Source organism: Talpa europaea (genome assembly GCF_964194135.1).
Source record: "Talpa europaea genome assembly, chromosome: 8".
NCBI lineage: Eukaryota > Metazoa > Chordata > Mammalia > Eulipotyphla > Talpidae > Talpa > Talpa europaea.
Window position 1 is genome coordinate 121,158,800 of NC_140075.1, and position 16,917 is coordinate 121,175,716.

Consider the following 16,917-nt stretch of genomic DNA (forward strand, 5'->3'; position numbering starts at 1 on the left):
CTGGTGGGACTCCCCAGAAGATGAGTCCTATAGGAAGGGTCTTTGGGGATTATCTGAGGTGGCGTGTCAGAGACCTGCCTACCTGGGGAAGACCTGCCTGCCTTTCACCTTCTAGAAAGTTCTTCGGTGGGCTCCTTCCATGAATGCTTGTGGACAGCTGTGTCAGGGCTTGAAGTCAATTTGAAAATAAAATCCAAAAGTTACTCTAGAACTTTAGGTGCGTGAGATTCGGATTCTTCTTAAATGGACTTTATAAACTTTCATGAGCTAAGTGTACAGTTGGAACATTAGTAACTTAGAGTTGCAGGGAGGAAAGTTCTTCAGCAGTTGTCTTCTTTAGAGGAAAGGCTCTGAGGCCCAGGCCTTTCATAGTGTGGGTGCGTGATCTTCACTACATGTACCTAAACACGCTTGATTTGTAAAGATTAGCTTTAACCCTAAATCGACTCGTCTTTGACGTGCAGCTTCCTGACAAGTCGATCGCCAGCCTCGTCAAGTTTTACTATTCTTGGAAGAAGACCAGGACCAAGACCAGCGTGATGGACCGCCATGCTCGGAAGCAGAAGCGGGAGCGTGAGGAGAGGTCAGTGTGCTGGGGGCTGTCCCGAGCTGCAGCGGTTCTAAAGACCTGGGGAGCCTGACTAGGAAAGGTGGGGTGATTGCATTTTCCCGCACCGTCCCCGGAGCCCAGGCTGGCACACACCCCGGCTCAGCGCTCGTGAGCTGTTCGGCACGTGAGCCTGCTCCATGCTGGTGTTCTTCTCACCACCGCCAGCTGCGGGTAGACCTGTGTCTCGAGAGAGGCCTTGCCCGAGCGCATCCTCATGCTGCCGCGAGTCGTCTCCTGCTAGAGGGGGCACCTGGGTGTCCAGGGCTGAAATTAATGTGGTTTGCTTATGCAGCACTGACAAGCTTGTATGTTGGGTTTATTAGGAGAGATCACAGAACAGTTTGGGTTTCCTTCCTGTTTCTGATCATCTGTTTTGTGACTGTGAGGGGAGGAGGGGACATTTTGTGATTTCTTAGTAAAAATGTGAGTTTCACGGACAGAGCAGCGCGCAGACTGCGTCTTATGGTCTGAAAGGTGGGCTGAGGGGCTGAGCTCCGCTCGGAAGTGGCTGTAGCCTCCAGCAGAGGTCCAGCTTAGACCCTCCTGGGCAAGGCCGGTCAGCACTTTCCACCCCCGGCCTTAATTTCCTCTGTTCTTAGACGATGGTGTTTAAAGTCCAGAAAGCCATACACCAACGTGACCCTTTTTTAGGTTGGGGGAAAATGTTGGTGGTTTTTAAAACCTATATTCCACACTTTTAATTTAAAAAAAAAAAATGTTAAATGAAGGAAGAGGAACTGTGTAATCTCTATAGCCCCATCTCAGAGGAGCTTTTGTGATTTCGAGTGAAAGAGGACCTGGAACAGGCCGGGGGGTGCGTGGCTGTTGGAGAGCCTGGACTCTGGGCCACGTCTGAAAGGGCAGCGGTGCTGAGGATGCCCCACCCGCGCTCGGGCTGTAGGAGTCCGGGGACGCCGCCCTTGACGCAGCCGTGTGCTTTTGCTCTACAGCATCCACCTGAGGTCTGGGTGGGGGCCGCGCTTTTACTAGCTGGGGAAGGGCACAGGCAGCTTGGATTTAGACTTGGCATTTCCGCTACGTGCAGGTCTTGTTCACTGTCTCTCAGTTGAGCCTGTCGCTGCAGGCAGGTGCGTCCTTCTGCACTGAAGTCAGGCTTAAATGAGGAAATAAATTGGGGTTTGTTATCCTTCAGGGGATCAGAGGCCAGGCTGCAGCATCACCGTGCGGGGAACCGCGGTACGGGCAGGGCGAGCCCTGGGAAGGAAGAACAGGGACCGGGACGGAACCCTCTCCTGCCCTGAGACGGAGCCCTCTCAGCCCCAGGGTGCCTCCTCGGGCGCTCTCTCCCCGGCCACAACCTCTCACTCCTGGGGTGAGGAGGGTGGCTGGAAGGCGAGCCTCGTGCAGGGGCTGTGGCCTCGCTGAGCCTTGGGGCTCTTCCTGGATGTGGTGAAGGTCCTACCTGCCACACCGTGGCTTTTGTTTTTGTTTCAAAATGAATATTACATAGGTGAATGTAGGTAAAAATACCTGAAGTGCCGTACAGCGCAAGTGTTATTTAATTAATTTAAAATACCAGTTATCCCGACCGCAAGCTGGGCCCTCCCACTCTCAGGCTCGTGTTTCTGTGAGGAGGCAGGTGGGCCCGAGCATGGCGTAGCTCCCCAGTCTGTGCCTGACTTCTCTGTCGGCCTGGTCCCCCTGTCCTGGTCCTCCACCGGGCAGTCATGGGGAAATGTAAGAAATAGTGTAAAGATACTTCAGTCGAGTCGAGAGAAAGCACTTCACAAGTATAAAGTAGCGGTGTTCTAGACCGGGTTTAGGAGTTGGAAACCTACTTTACTGGTATTTTTATCATTTAGAATGAAGGAACTATGGAGTCATTATTTTATTTTTAAAGATTTATTTATTTATGCATACAAGAGGTGGGGTACAGGCCAGAGGTGTGGAGGGGAGGTGAGAGGATTCACCAGAGACAGAGTGGGGAGCAGAACAGGCAGATCTACTGAAATCCACTGCTGAGGGGAGCAGTGGGGAGACAGGAGGAGTCTGCTGCGCCATGTGGGTCGGCTCCCTGGGTGGGGATTGAACTCGTGCTGCAGTGGCTGTGGACAGCTGCGTAGGTTGTGTCTTCACCCCTTGCGCCACCAGGGAGGCCCTCATTATTTTAATTTTAAAGATGTTTTTATCTCAGCATTCTGAAAACAAATACTGATTTCCTGTTATATCTGTCGTTGAGTCATTTTATTGCTTATGTTTGTGTATTAAATAGAATTAGTATAAAGTAACCTGTAGTAACCTGTTCTTGTCTTCCAGTGAGGATGAACTGGAAGAAACAAATGGAAATAACCCCATTGACATTGAGATTGATCAAAACAAGGAGAGCAAAAAGGAGGTATTTTTTCCCCTGGTATTGTTTAGGCAAATACATGTCATTACTAGTTCCTTCAGTAAAACGTTCCCCTTCCTCTACCCTACGTAATATAGTAAGTGCTGTGTCCAGGGGGTCATAATATGGTTTTTAAACAATACTCACTTCGCTTTATAGAACTTAGAGTTTTGTTGACCAAGAAACACGAGTAAAGGAAGCCTTCGAGGACAAGGCAGCCGCAGCGAGCGCGGGGCTTGCCGGGGGAAGCAGGGCCCTGGCTGCCTTCCTTCCTGAGGCGCCCAGCCTGGTGGTCTTCCTGGCACTGGCAGAGCCAGCAGCCTGGGTCATACCCAGGGACGCTGCACCACGGTGAACGTTGGTCTCGCCCGTCTTCAGAATCACCCAGGTGTTTTTAGTCTCTGGATTTAAAGGACCCAGGAATCTCTGCAGTTGCATGTGACTGTTTTATTTGTAACATTTGTTTATATGTAACATTTGTTTATTGTGACTTTCCCACTGAGAACAGTGGGGTGTGAGGATGGGGTTTGCATCGTGGATCATGGTACCCATAATTTAGTAAAGCATGTGTGGGAACCTCAGGCTTCTCCAGGGAGACCCAGGACTCCATGGAACAGGTTGGACACCCCAAGCCAAGCCTTACCTGCACAGGCCCCCCAGGGGTATCACCAGGGTTCCCCCCAGGAAAGGGCTGCTGAGCACCCTGGAGCCCTTCAGCCCTTAGCTCTAACTGGAGGACCAGTCCAGCATGGACATGCCCAGTGCATGCTCACCGCTGCTGCTCAGACAGCGCCCGCAGCTGTAGTAGAGCCTCCGAGGAGTCTCGTTCAAAAGGGCATTATAGGAGAACAGCTGTATTAGGCTGGGAAGAGCGGAGGTGTCTGGATGTACCTCGACCTTAACACTCTGCCATGATACACGTGTCACAGAGCGGGAGCCCCATGCTTGCACGTGGCAGTGAGCACGGCACCCACAGCACTGCGGCTGCTTAGCAGATGGCGGCCCCTGTCCACACACTCATATCAGTGCTCTTAATTTTTTCCATTAGAATTAATTTCTGACAGTTGAATTGCTGGGTCAGAGTGTTCTAGAAACATCTTTAAGATGTCTTTTGGTGCGTGTCACCACCTTGGAGCTAGTGACTGCTGGGTGGCAGCAGCTTGCCAGGACCCAGAAGGGCTCGCTACATTGGATTGTTTGGGAAACCAGATCACATTTACAATTTTTAATAAGCTTTGTTTTGATGCATTTTTATTTGTAAGGTTCTTTCAATAGAACATTTTTAATGAAAGAAGGCTGGGTTTTATATTAATTTCTGTAATTCTTATTTATATAAAACAATGTCTGATTCAAAAATAATGGTTGAATCTTGGTTTCTTCAACTACTAAAATGTTGCCCAAGCAGATATGTGGCCAGCGGGTGGGCAGCACGGTGCGGCACAGTACTGGACTGGCCGCCCGTGGTATGTCCATGTACTGCGTGTGCCTGCTGTCAGGCGTGGTGGGTGCGCCATGGAGCGGAGAGGCCTGGCATGTCCAGCCGTGCTGGCCGTGCTAATGCACGCAGCAGAAGGTGGCTGCGAACAGTCACAAGCCCTTTCCTCTCAAAGCAGGGGCCAGTGAGTGGTCACTTTTTCCTAGCGAGCGTTTACTGCATTCCGTTGCTGGAGGTTTTGGTTTTAGATAGAGAAAGCACTTTTAAGAAAGTTAATCAGCCATGCATTTTAAGATTACACATATACTGTTTGAAGTAAGTCACACAGTTGCCCTAAACGTTGTGTCATCCCCAAAAAAAAGTATAAACCAGTCATAATTTCACATTGAAGTTTATATTTTTATGGACTTCTGAGAAGATTTACAGGACTTGAATGTATATTTTATACATGTGCAGAATCATTTTTTCCTTACAGTGGTCATCTGTCCTCTGTATTGTTAGGGCCTGTTAGGATAAAATAGTTCCTTATTCACAAAGCTCCCCAGGGGAGAATACAGATTTCCCCAATTACTGCAGGCAGGTGAGAGTGCTTACTGCTACAGTCTTAAAGTGATAGAATGAGGATGTGTCTGTACAAGAAGGAAATGGAGTACACTTTGAAGTGTTTTCCCAAATTCACTAGCCAGTGTTCCTGCCTGTTAACTGCCTGCTGCGCTCTGGAGCTGGTGACTGTGGCATGCACATTACTGGGCTTAGACTGGACCCTGTTAAGGAGATAGCACTTTCTCACCTTTGCTGGGCATTTCGTTTATTTGTTTATGCACAGTATCTCTCTCTTTTTCTTGTTTTTGGTAGAACTGGGGTTAGGCCAGAGGGGTGGGGGTGAAAGGACTCACCAGAGATGATGGGGAGCAGAACAGGTGGATCCATTGAAAACCACTGCTGAGGGGAGCAGCGGGGAGACAGGAGAGGGCTGGTGCACCCTGTGGGTAGCTCCCTGGCCGGGGATCGAACTCAGGCCACAGCAGTGACAGCCTGAGACTAATGCCTGTGTCATCAAGGAGGCCCACATTGGGCATTTTAATTTTTTTTTCAGTTTCATTTATCAAACACATGTATCTCGCAGGTACCCCCCACTGAGACAGTTCCTCAGATTAAAAAAGAAAAGCACAGCACACAAGCGAAGAATAGAGCGAAAAGGAAGCCTCCGAGAGGGATGTTCCTTTCTCAAGAAGATGTGGAGGCCGTTTCTGCCAATGCCACAGCGGCTACCACCGTGCTTCGACACCTGGACATGGAGCTGGTTTCCATCAAGCGCCAGGTACCCACAGCCATGTCAGCGAAGTCAGCAGTGGGCGTTCTGTCTCCACAAATGGCAAAGGGCGTTTTGTTTCTATTTTAATTTATTTCTTACTTAATTTATTAATGCATGCAAGAATTGCGATGCAGGCCAGAGGTGCAGGGTGCGAGGACTCACCAGAGACAGAGTGGGGAGCAGAGCAGGCGGATCCACTGAGATCTTCTGCTGAGGGGAACAGCAGGGAGACAGGAGAGGTCTTGCTGCGCCCTGTGGGTAGCTCCCTTGCCAGGAATCGAACTCAGGCCACAGTGGCTGGCGATCGCTTCATAACACTGAGACTAACCCCTGTGCCACCAGAGAGGCCCTTGTGCATTTTGTTTCTATGAAATTGGCTGGAACAGTTTAGGTGCTGGTCCACTGATTTATTTTTCCCTTAAATTATTTTCAAAATTGGAGTGTTCGCTGTGTGAGAGCCGGAGCGCAAGGCCAGGTAGCTGAGTCGCAGGCCACCCTGGGGCTTGCCGCATCCTTGCCCACCTCCCCCTAGGTGGCCTGGTCTTGGTTTTTCCATCACGTGTCGTTCTCCCCATTTTGAGTTTGTATAGACAGAGTCTTGTGAAGTGGCTTCTTTCGTGGCTGGTTTGTCCAGTACATGAGGCACACGGAGTAGTGAGTGGCCATGTGCATCTTCCTCGCTGTGTGGGCGAAGCACCCTCAGGCCACCTTCTCCCTCGGGGCTGCGCAGGACTCTGCCAGCAGCGTGTCCTGGGCCGGCCAGGTGACTGAGCAGTATCCTGGGGCGTCTGCCTGAGGGGCTGCTGGCTGGGTGCCCATGCCCAGTAGTGCGAGCAGGGCTGACGGTTCCACGGCACGCGGCAGAACAGTTTGGGCCGTACATCGGGCTTTCCTGGCGGCAGCAGCACTGACATTGGGCTGGGTCAGCCTGGGGTGGCAGCATCTTTGCCTTGGCTCAGCAAATGTCCGCGGCACCTCCCCGGCAGGCCTAGGCATCGCCATGTTTGCCAGGCCCCGCCCTACTCTGAGTCCTGCCTGTCCGCTTTCTCAGCAGTGTCTTGTGACGGACAGACTTTCCCCGTAGGAGCCCCCCAGGCCCTCCTCTGGTCTTTCGCGTTAGGAGCCCATGTCGGGTGCACGGAGGTCCCGCTCCTGGGAGTCTCAGCCGCCTTCGTTTCTGGAACCTCGGCCCTGCTGGGGTGCCGCGTGTGTTGTGGTGGGGAGGGGCGTGTCTGCCCGGCCGGCGGCCTCCGGCAGTGGTGTGGGCACATAGAGTGCCTGCTGTCTTAGAGACCATCCTTCCCCGCCGCGGCGCGGTCTCGGCCGTGCCCCGGGTCTGTGATCCTAGTGGGACGGAAGCGCCCCCGGCAAGAGCCATCTGGCCCTGCTGCTGCGGCCTCCGGGGTGCTCGCCCCTGTTCCAGACCCTTTCTATTTTCTGTACAATTTAGAACCACCTGACCTTCCAGAAGTATCATTTTCTTAGAGTTTTGATTGAGGCTGTAGTGACCGTATAGACCAGAACCTCCACCCTAAGGGCAGCCCTGGACACGGCACACAAGGCCGTCTGGCCTCCCCAGGGCCCGCGGTCCTCAGGGCTTTTTGTTCTGGTACTTTATGTCATTCTCGCTGGTCGCGTGTCTGGCTTTGCCCCGCGGTTTAGTGTTGCTCTTTCATTCGTGCCCGCTGCCCGCCGGGGCGCCGTGGCCAGGCGGCTGACTTCCGGTTGTCTGCCCAGTGCGTGTTGATCCAGATGCTTTCCTTGGGAGGTGAAAGTGGCCTCGTGTGGCTTGGTCCCTGAGGGAGTGGGGTCTGGTGAGGCGGCCCAGGGCCAGCCTCTTGCCCAGCAGCCGGCTCGGTTGTGCTCTCATCTTAGGAGAATCACTTTATCTTCTGGGCTTTTTTCCATACGAGGGGCTTTATCCTCTCCCTCCCTATCTCCCAGGATGTGTGAGGCTGCGGCGCGAGCGGTTTCAGCTCTTGTGAAGCATGGGTGAGCGCTGATCAGGGCCGCGTGGCGCTTCTCGTCCTCCGCAAGGGCCTCGGGGCAGCGCTCTGCCGGGTCCCTGCCGCCGGCTGTTGGAAGTGACTGTGCTAAAGCGCTTCCACAAAGCTGTTACTCATCCTCTAGCATGACAGATGAAAGAGTCTCTGGTTTTCAGAACGAGGGTTCTGGTTGTGGGTCTGGCTGGAAGGAGAAGGGGCCTTACCTTCTGCGGTCTCGGCCGTGGCCTCTTCCACACGTGCACGTCTGCCTGGCTGTCTGCAGCGGAGGCCTGTCGCCTCACCCGTCACGCTCCAGCTGGCCGTGTGGTGCCAGGGCAGGGGCTTCACGATGCAAAGGGAGCAGGTCAGGACGGCACAAGGTGGGCGTGTCTTGTGGTCCATTGGTCCAGGAGCCTCGTGCCTGCTGGTCTGTCACAAACATTGTCGCCTGAAAACCTGATCACCGAGAGCTTAAGTAATCGAGGATTTGTTTCTCTCAAATAGCTAGAAGTCCCAGCCTCAGTGGCTGGCAGCCTGGCCTCGAGGGCTGGGCATCTCATCGTGCCTGTTGCTGGCAGTGGGCGCTCCGGAAGCCATCTTGCAGCTTCGCATCTCATCCCCAGCAGGTGGGGGAGGTGGAGGCAGAGCTGGCCATCTGCCCCTCTTAGCAGGAAGGGCTTTGGCCTTCCCCGAGGTTCTGGGGCCATGGCCAGCGCTTCCCGGGGCTGCTCCTGGCCGCAGGGATGTCGTCACCTAGAAAGCAATGCCAGGTCCCTGGGCCTCAGGGAGAGTGGGCACCTGACGTCTGAGAGCAGCCTCTTAGCACCCACCCCAGGTCAAGGATCGGAGGCTGTGTCCAGCCAGGGGGTGGGGGCGGCTGGGCAGCGCTGCTTGGTCTGCGTGCTGCTGCTGCCATCTCCTTAAATGCCGCTTCCACGGCGGCCGGTGTCTTCCCTGGCACAGGGTCACTTGCGCGGTTGGGTGCTGGACTGGTGCCCCACTAGCTGCCCCTGGTAGGGTCAGTGTCACTAGCAGACGTGGGTCTACGGTGCTCCGAGGCTGGTGGTTGCTTTCTGGCCTCGGAAAGACCCTCCGTGCCCCTCTCTCGATTGTGGGGAGCAGGCGTGTGTGCAGACATGTCGCTGGCCTGTGGACGACAGCGCTCCATCAGCGGCAGTGTAGGCCCAGCTCTGCCCACAGGAGCGTGGCTAAGCGGTGAGAGGGAGCAGAGGACACATCCGACAGGCTGCCAGGGCTGGGCGTTCTCCAGACTCCCGACTTGAGAATTTGCTGATTCCCTGACAGATGTTTCTAGGCCGGGCTCTTCACTGAGGGAGAATTCCGTGACCTGCGTCCCTGCTCTGCACAGGCGTGGGCGCGGCTGCGCGGTGGCAAAAACCCACATATGGACATTTGTGTCTGAGCTTGTTAAAACCCAAGTCCTCGGGACCAGGCCCACTGCGTTGGCAGCGGCGCTGTCTCCAGTGCCCGCCAGAGTGAGCTCCGGGCCAGTTTCTTTTCTTTCTTGTACATTTTCAAAATAAACTAACGCAAATTTCTGTAAACCAAGGTCCCCATTTGTGGTTTACTCTACATTTTGAGCACGTTTCCTGCATTTTCCTTCTCACTTGTCTTTAAGGCCGACTTGGCACTACCCAGATAGGCCTGGGGGCTGGCTCTGCGGCTGGTGCCCTTGACCACAGGGACCTCTTCTCAGCCCATCTACTTCCCTTTAAAAGCCCTGAGAAGAAGCGGCACTTGGGAGGACGGGGCGTGAGGCGGCGATTCTGCGAGCTGTCGGCGCTCGGCGCTGTGGAGTTAGAAGAGAGTTTGTTACGCACGTCTCAGCCTTGTACAAGACGGCAGGCTGAAGATGGCCCACCGTTCCTGAGATTTAGCACATATCCAAAAATAAAACTTGATAAATTGGAAAAAAAAAAAGAGTTCGTTAAAGAGGGTGAGCGTGCTTCCTCGCCCTGCTTCTCCTCACCTGCCTCAGTGGGACTTCTGCTTGGGGGCACCATCTGCCGGAGAGAGACGCGGACGCCTCGCTCAGGAGGATGAGCCTGGTTCTCTCCTTGTTTCTTAACTCGCGAGCCTGGGTGCCCGCGCCCACAGTCTGCCCTCAGGCGCACCCCTGCTGCGTGTGGGGACAGGTGCGCCCAAGCCCGTGCAGGGCGGAGGCCCGGTGGGACGTGGGCTGAGTGAGCAGTTTGTGGTGTTCGTTTGTGTCCTTTCGATTGGCCGAGGGCAGTGGAAGTGTAGTTTTGTTGAATCAAAGCAACGATACGGGAAAAGATAATTCGTGAGAAACAGAAGTTACAGTTGGTCCAAATGAGCTTTGTGGGAAACAGGCCCGTTGCTTTCCTGTCTTCCTCCCCATCAAGAAGGCCGTGGTGCATGTGGACCTGCCTGGGGCCCTCTGGACCTGGAGTCCGAGGCTCCCTGCTCGGCGCCTGCTCCAGCCCCAGCTCCTCCTGCTTCTCGCCGCCCACCTGCCGTCACTCGGGGTCGTGGGCCTGGAAGCCCTGGCCTTGCGCCATGTCTTCCGTGTCAGAGCCCCGGGGCTAGTTCTGCTGCTCGGGCGACCGGCTGTGACCACGGGGGGCTTTGGGCTGCGAGCAAACTCCTTCCCGCCCTCCCTCCCTTGCTGCGGCCCCTTGTCTGCAGCTGCGCGCGCCAGTTAGGGCCAGGCAGATGTCTCTGAGGACGCGGTTGAGCCTCCATTTTGGGCTGCCATGGAGCTCAGCGACGTCTTTGCTCTTGGTCTTTTGTTTCTTTTAGTTTTTTTAGTTCTATTTTCTTTTTAAACCTTTGGGAATTTTTTTTTCATTTTGTAAATTAAAATGTTTTCTTCTGTCTCTTAGATTCAGAACATTAAGCAGACAAACAGTGCTCTCAAAGAAAAACTTGATGGTGGGATAGAACCATATCGACTGCCAGAGGTGAGGAGATGCTAAGGCCATCTTGGAGGTGACACCCGAGCTGTGTGTGTCCAAGAAAACAGCCATGAATGTACATCCTTTAGCAGGCATAGGCGCGAGTTTATGTGCCTAGTTGATGTTGATGCTCTAGTGTGAGAAAAAGCCTCACCCGCCCTGGTTGGGACAGCTCCTTTCACTGCAGTGTGCTAATGCAGTCCTTTGCTGCCCAGGTCGCCCAGAAGTGTAACGCGCGCTGGACCACGGAGGAGCAGCTCCTCGCCGTACAAGGTGAGGGGCCTTCTCCTTAGAACATGCTCTGGAAAAGGCTGCCCCACCTACTCCCCATGCCGCGTTCCCAGAGAGCCCCCCTTGGCGAGCATCACTGTAGCCAGTGACCGCGTTCCCTGTGGGCCTTCCCTCTGCCTCCCCGTGTCTCCAGGATGTGACATTAACCTGGAGCCTGGTTTCCTGAAGGTGTGAGTGTCCTCCCTGAGCAGGAGCGCAGCAGGCCCAAGGCCGCGGCTCTGCGGTCAGGTGTTCTGGGCTTGGGGCCTTAAAGAGACGCTGTGGAGTAGCCACAGCCCTCGGGGGACGTTGCCGGGCCCGGGGCCATCTGCAACCTGAGGGGCGTGGTGGGGTCAGGCTGGGCAGCTGGATGGCTGTCGGTGGGAGAACCATGCTGGCTATTCTCTCCGCCGGCCTCGCCCTAAGGGCCTGTCCGCTGCTGAGGCCTGTGGCTTTCATACCTGGACGTGGGGTGTCAGTTGTGTGTGTGGAAAATGGTTTTCCTCTTCTGTTGAAAAAAATGCTCTCTTGTGTCCTCAGCCATCAGGAAATATGGCCGAGATTTTCAGGCCATCTCAGATGTGATTGGGAACAAGTCAGTAGTACAAGTGAAAAACTTTTTCGTGAACTATCGACGCCGCTTCAACATCGATGAGGTCCTGCAAGAGTGGGAGGCGGAGCACGGGAAGGAGGCGGCCAACGGGCCCAGTAGCCAGAAGCCCATGAAGTCCCCGGATAACTCCATCAAGGTGCCTGAAGAGGAGGATGAGGTACGTGTGCAACAAGCCCGTCTCTTTCGCTGGCGCCAGTCTCTTCAGGGAGGGCAGCTTTCAGCTGTGGAAATACCTTTGGGCTCAGTAACTTGACTCTTACCTTAAACGCCACACGGTCTGTTTTTGTCACTATGTGTTGCTCACATTTTAATTCCTAGGCAGATTCTGAATTCCACCCGGGTTTACTTAAACCAGTGCTGTCTGAACGCAGAAAGACTGCGCACGTCAGGGTGTGGGCCCTGGAGGCTTGTGAGAGCTCAGTCACGTCAGCGTGCTGTGGGCTCATGGCAGGCCACAGGCTCCCCAGCCAGGGCTTGCGCCAGTCCCGCTGGCCACACCATCCACCCTTTGGTGTGTCTGCAGATGGCTGGCTCAAGTGTTGAGGGGCACGGCTCCAGGCCATGGCTGCATGGTGGTGGACATTCTGGTCGACTCCAGGACCCGGCAGGGGATTACTAAAGCCGCGGGGCCGCCTGCTCCCTCCCTGTGTCCTGTGGCTGATGGGCTGGCCATTCCCTCCTTTAGGCTGGCCTGCCCTGCTGTGCACTCCCCACACCCACGGACAAGTGAGTGGCACTGGCCCAGGTCAGGGGCCACTCACAGCCACCCTGGACTTTGGAGTTTGTCTCTGACATGAAAAGGGATGAGTTGAGCTCTGCAGGCAAAGTCACCACTTCATCAGACTCGCGGGCGGGACAGCACTGCCTGGAAATGGCCTGTTTTGTGTTGTCTATGCGACCCCTTTGTGCTCAGAGCCTGTTGCAGGGGCAGCCAGGCCCTGCCCCGGTCAGGTGAGCAGGGCGGCCCTGGGGAGCTGACCTCGATGGTCAGGCTCTGCCTTGGCCGCGGCCAACAGGAGCGCGCACATGCTGATGGTGACATACTTTGACTCTCTGGAGGCTTCTGCCAGAGGCCCTTGTGAGGAGGGAGCAGAGTGTCTGCCCTGGCAGCGACAGTAGCCCCCGAGGCCTGGCTGTGCATGGCCTAGCCCTGGCGCAGGCAGTGACGCTCGTCTGTTTTCCCGAGCCGGTCATACCTTCCCAGCCAGTCGGCATCTAGGCCTGGACACAGCTCACAGGCTGGAAGTACAAAGGGCCTTCACAAACTTGCCAGGGCAGAAGCCTCCCTCGGCCTGTGGGAGCGCCGGCCCCTCTGCTGCACACATGGCCATGGCGCTCCGTCAAAGGAAGGGATGGTCAGGCCGGGACCCAGACACCCCAGTCCCTCGTGCGTCCCTCTGTTAAGACACCTCATGCCCTGACTGGCCCTAGTAGCCAGTGACTTCATTTCCGGCTTGTCAGGAAGGTCCATCCCTCATGATCCCCCTCCATGGTGACCGCACAGCAGCGCACCTCAGGACTCTTTCCCAGCTGACTGCCCCGTCCTCCTGGCCTAGGCCTTCCCCCGCCCCCTGCCACCAAGCAGGTCCTTGGAAGGCGAGCGGTTGTCCCCTGGGGCCCGCCATTGCCATGCCATCTCTTGTCTTGTCCACAGACTGTCTGCCTCGCCAGCCATCTGCGTCTCGCCCTCTCCCCATGTTTTCTTTGTCACTGGCCCCTGCCTCTCTTAGAGCCACCCTGGCTTTCTGTCTTCCGGTTGCTCTGCAGCAGGAAATTCATCTGTGAGGACTGGCTGTTCCTCTCCGTCCACCAAGGTTGGGCGCGCTTGCCAGCTGGCTGGATCACTGCTCTGCTCGGGGCTCGAGCCTGGTGTCCTTGTCGGCTGGCCTCTGGGTCATCCCCTGCCTGCCAGCTGCCCGCCCCACCCTGGGTGTTCTCTGCGCAGTGCACAGAGGGAGGGGCATCAGGTGGCCAGAAGCTTGGGGGCCTAAGGCCTGTCCACCAGAGACTTTCTCCCTTCAGGTCTGGGAGGGGAGGGGAGCCCGAGCAGGGCGCTCAGGGCCGGGCTGGAGTCCAGCCAGGGTGGGGGGGGCCTGAGCAAGCACAAGGCCGGACTGGAGTTGCTGACGACGTGGACGGTGAGTATGCTAGTGAGGAAAGGTTTGCTGCGATGGGGACCGCCGCCCTGCGCTGTGATTCTGCCTGAAAGGGACCGCTGTGGTCAGGCTCTGGAGCCATCGTCCAGCGCTTTGCCCAGCAGTGACGCCCGGAGGGCTGCTGTGCACCTCAGTGCACCTGGGCCTTGAGATCTGGGTCTGGGAGTCAGCCTTGAGAAGAACAGAGGGGTTAAGAGATGCCTTGCAAGCTTTTTTTTTTTTAATTGTACAGTATAGGACTGTATTAAATTTCAAGCTTAGAAAACACCACATTTTAAAAACTGTATCACTAACATAAAAAGTTAAAAGCTTTTAGAGAAGACCCCCCACTTGTGTCGGCACCCCTGGCTCCAGCAGGGCCTGTGGCTGAGCGCCAGTCACCATTTCGCCAGTGAGGATGCCCCCGGGGCCGGCCTCCAGCTGGGTACGCTGCTGTGCCTGCTCCAGGGGTTTCCCTTTGTCCCTCGAAGCAGCCCCTGCTGTGGTGCATTCTGCATAAGAACTGATTTTCCAAAGAGACCAGACCCTGCCCAAAGGCACAGAGCCAGAGAGGCTGCAGCCTCCGCGCCCTGGGCCTGTGTCTGTGGAGGCCGCACCTGGCCTGCCCTCTGGCCATCCGGCCGTGGTGCTGGCAGGACAGGCCGTCTGGGCCTCCTCTGTGCAGACCACGCGTGGGGTGTGGCCATGCTGACTCCTGTTTCCTTCTCCTCAGGCTGCTTCTGTTCTTGACGTCAGATACGCGTCTGCTTCATGAGACGCTGGGGCTTGAGCACCAGTGTGGACGGCGGTGTCACCGGTGCCAGGCGTCACCAGGCGTCACCTTGACAACTGCACCGCACTCTGGACAAGCAGCTGTTACCAAAAAGGCGCAGGTCGCGTCCTGGCTGCGTCTGCCTTAGTCCTCGCTCGTTCCCCATGTTGGCGCCACTTCCCAGGCGCCGGCATCGCCGGGTTCCAAGCGCCTGCCCGCCTCCCGTTGCGGGGCCTCCACGGCTTTCCAGAGCTCCTGGGCCCACCTCGGGCAGCTCCTCCTGGCCAAGCTTCCAAGCAGGCGCTCGGCCCAGCAGCGGCTCTGTCCCCGCATGGCCTGCGACCTCCACTTTGTGCATGACGTGCTTTCCAGAGTGACCGCGACCCTGCTGGCCCTCGGGAAGTTTCTCTTGCTCTCTCCTGAGGCGTCCACTAGGTGACATCATGCTTCCTGGAAGCCCGACTCTGGCCAACTGCGTGCCAGCCTCTGTGCAAACGCCCGGAGCACGCCGTGGCCCCCGCACCGTCTCTGTGGCCCTCTGCCACCGGCTCGGCCCGCCCTCCCGCCTGCGTGGAATGCTCGTTCGCAGCAGCTGTCCTCGACACGACGCTGCAGCTTCAAGGGACCGTGGACCTCGACACCTTCTGCCTTCACCTCTCAGCGCCGCCGCCCGCCTGGGCGCACCCACCCTGTCCTGACTTCCCGCCGCCGCCCGACTCCAAGATGCGGTCCACACCACGTACCTGGTGCTTGTACATTGGAATTGGTGCCTTCTCCTTTTGGCAGCCATGTTACCAGTCCCTTTTCTGTTTTAGTGTCTTATTTCTTTGAAGTTTATCGCTTGCCAAAGATGACGTCACTGGGCTGAGGAGGCGAGGGCCACCCTGAGGGTTCTGACCACGGGTCAGCTCAACAAAGGGCCTCAGAGTAGCAGGGGAGGGCCGTACAGGAGCCGCAGGCTGTCCGCCCTGGGCGTGCTGACCTCGCCGTGTTGCTGGGAACCTCGTGTTCACCAACCCCCCCACGCCCGCAGTCCGCGCTGCTGCAGGACGGGCAGGGGCGCCGGCGGCTGGGGCCATGGCGGAGAAGCAGCTGCAGAGTTGTGAGTCAGGCCGTCCGGCTCCTCTGGGAACAAGTGAAATTTTCTAATAAACTGGAAGCTTCCAGAATTACTTCTCTTACCAGGTGGGGGGCTGCTGAGGGGGCACCACTAGGACCAGCGTGGTGGTTGAGGAGGCCCGGGGGCAGCCGCCTGGCCAGCCTGCATTGGTACGTCGGCGTAGCTTTCGCGTGGTCGTTCTGTGCATCATCTAAACACCTTTCCACTCTCAATACCAAAAAGAAAAAACAATGTAGATGCTTTAAGGCACAAGCAGAATTCTTAAGGATTTAAAATATGCAATTAAAATCTAACGTGTCCTGACTCCCAAGCACCTTGCTCCTTTTTTTTATATTTTTGAGTCGGCTGATCTCTAGGAAGGAAGGGCAGCTAGAAGCCTAGAAGGTTGGGAATGGATTTGGTTTTTTGCTTTTAGAAATCTAGGCAATGGTCATTCAATCGGGGCGTGAAATGGGGCCTGCCCGGCGGGTCACCTCGTGCCTGCTGGGCAAAGAGGACGGGCCCAAGGGCGGCACACCTCCGTGCCCGAAGGGTGGCGGAAGAACACTAGGAGCCACATCAGGCTGGATTTTGCTTTTGTCAGCAGCCGACCGTGTCGTTGGAAATCGGCAGGGAAGACTTGGGGCGGAGCTGGCCTCTCCCATCGTGTGAAGCGGACGCGAGGCAGTGCCCGAGCTTCGGTCCTCCCTGCTGTGTCTCGCGTCCTCCAGGTGGCTGGAGCGCTGGCGCCGAGGTGCCCCTCTCCGCAGCAGCCACGGGCGCCGGCAGCACAGCATGTCGTGGATGCAAGAAACCGCTTGGCTTTCAAAGCCGGGTGGCTCGTCTCCCCTCCGTGAAGACCCTCGTAACATATCAAGACTCGGGTGGCCGCCGGGCAGGCGCGGGGCACGGCCGCGGCTCGGGTGCGGTGCTCATTTCCGCTTTGTCGTCTTCGGTCATCAATGTGAATGTCGTGATTATATATATATTTTTGTGAAAAACTTCTCATAAGTTATTGTGCAAACTCTAGTACCCTTGAAGCAAATGGTAGTTTAACTTTTAGTTTAGAGATCCTGAGAGACCTGAGTCGTATCTGCATATGCATTAAGAGTTGGTTTTATTTAAATCCGTGTAGCCGTGGGGCGTGGTAGGGCCTCCCCGCGCGCTCGGCACCTTGTTACTTGAACGCCGAGCGCCGGGTGGGGCTTGCGTCTGCCAAGACCCCTCACGGCGGCGCAGCGTGGATTCCAGCCCGTGGGACCCGTGGACGGTCGCGAACCTCCAATCCAAACGTGAAAACGGAACGGCCGGGGCCGGGAGCCGCGGTGAGTGCAGCAGGGCTTGTCCCCGCGACGGTCGCCGCCTCCCACCTCTCACTCCCAGTGCTCCTGTCC

At 56.3% G+C, this 16,917-nt stretch overlaps 1 protein-coding gene across 2 annotated transcripts in view; it reads left to right on the top strand.

Annotated features, from left to right (window-relative positions):
* Positions 1-14,427, top strand: part of RCOR1 (REST corepressor 1) — a gene marked incomplete at both ends in the record, with an annotated part of 68,843 nt that extends 54,416 nt beyond the window's left edge. Inside the window, 7 exons of one of the 2 annotated variants that reach the window (XM_084240971.1) lie at positions 465-583; positions 2,888-2,966; positions 5,522-5,716; positions 10,563-10,640; positions 10,850-10,907; positions 11,445-11,674; positions 14,386-14,427. In XM_084240971.1, the coding sequence (XP_084097097.1) occupies positions 465-583; positions 2,888-2,966; positions 5,522-5,716; positions 10,563-10,640; positions 10,850-10,907; positions 11,445-11,674; positions 14,386-14,427 (801 nt within the window). The remainder of the gene's footprint in view (positions 1-464; positions 584-2,887; positions 2,967-5,521; positions 5,717-10,562; positions 10,641-10,849; positions 10,908-11,444; positions 11,675-14,385) is intronic. The other variant, XM_084240972.1, reaches the window with a different exon arrangement.
* Between the last annotated feature and the right edge of the window lie 2,490 nt (positions 14,428-16,917).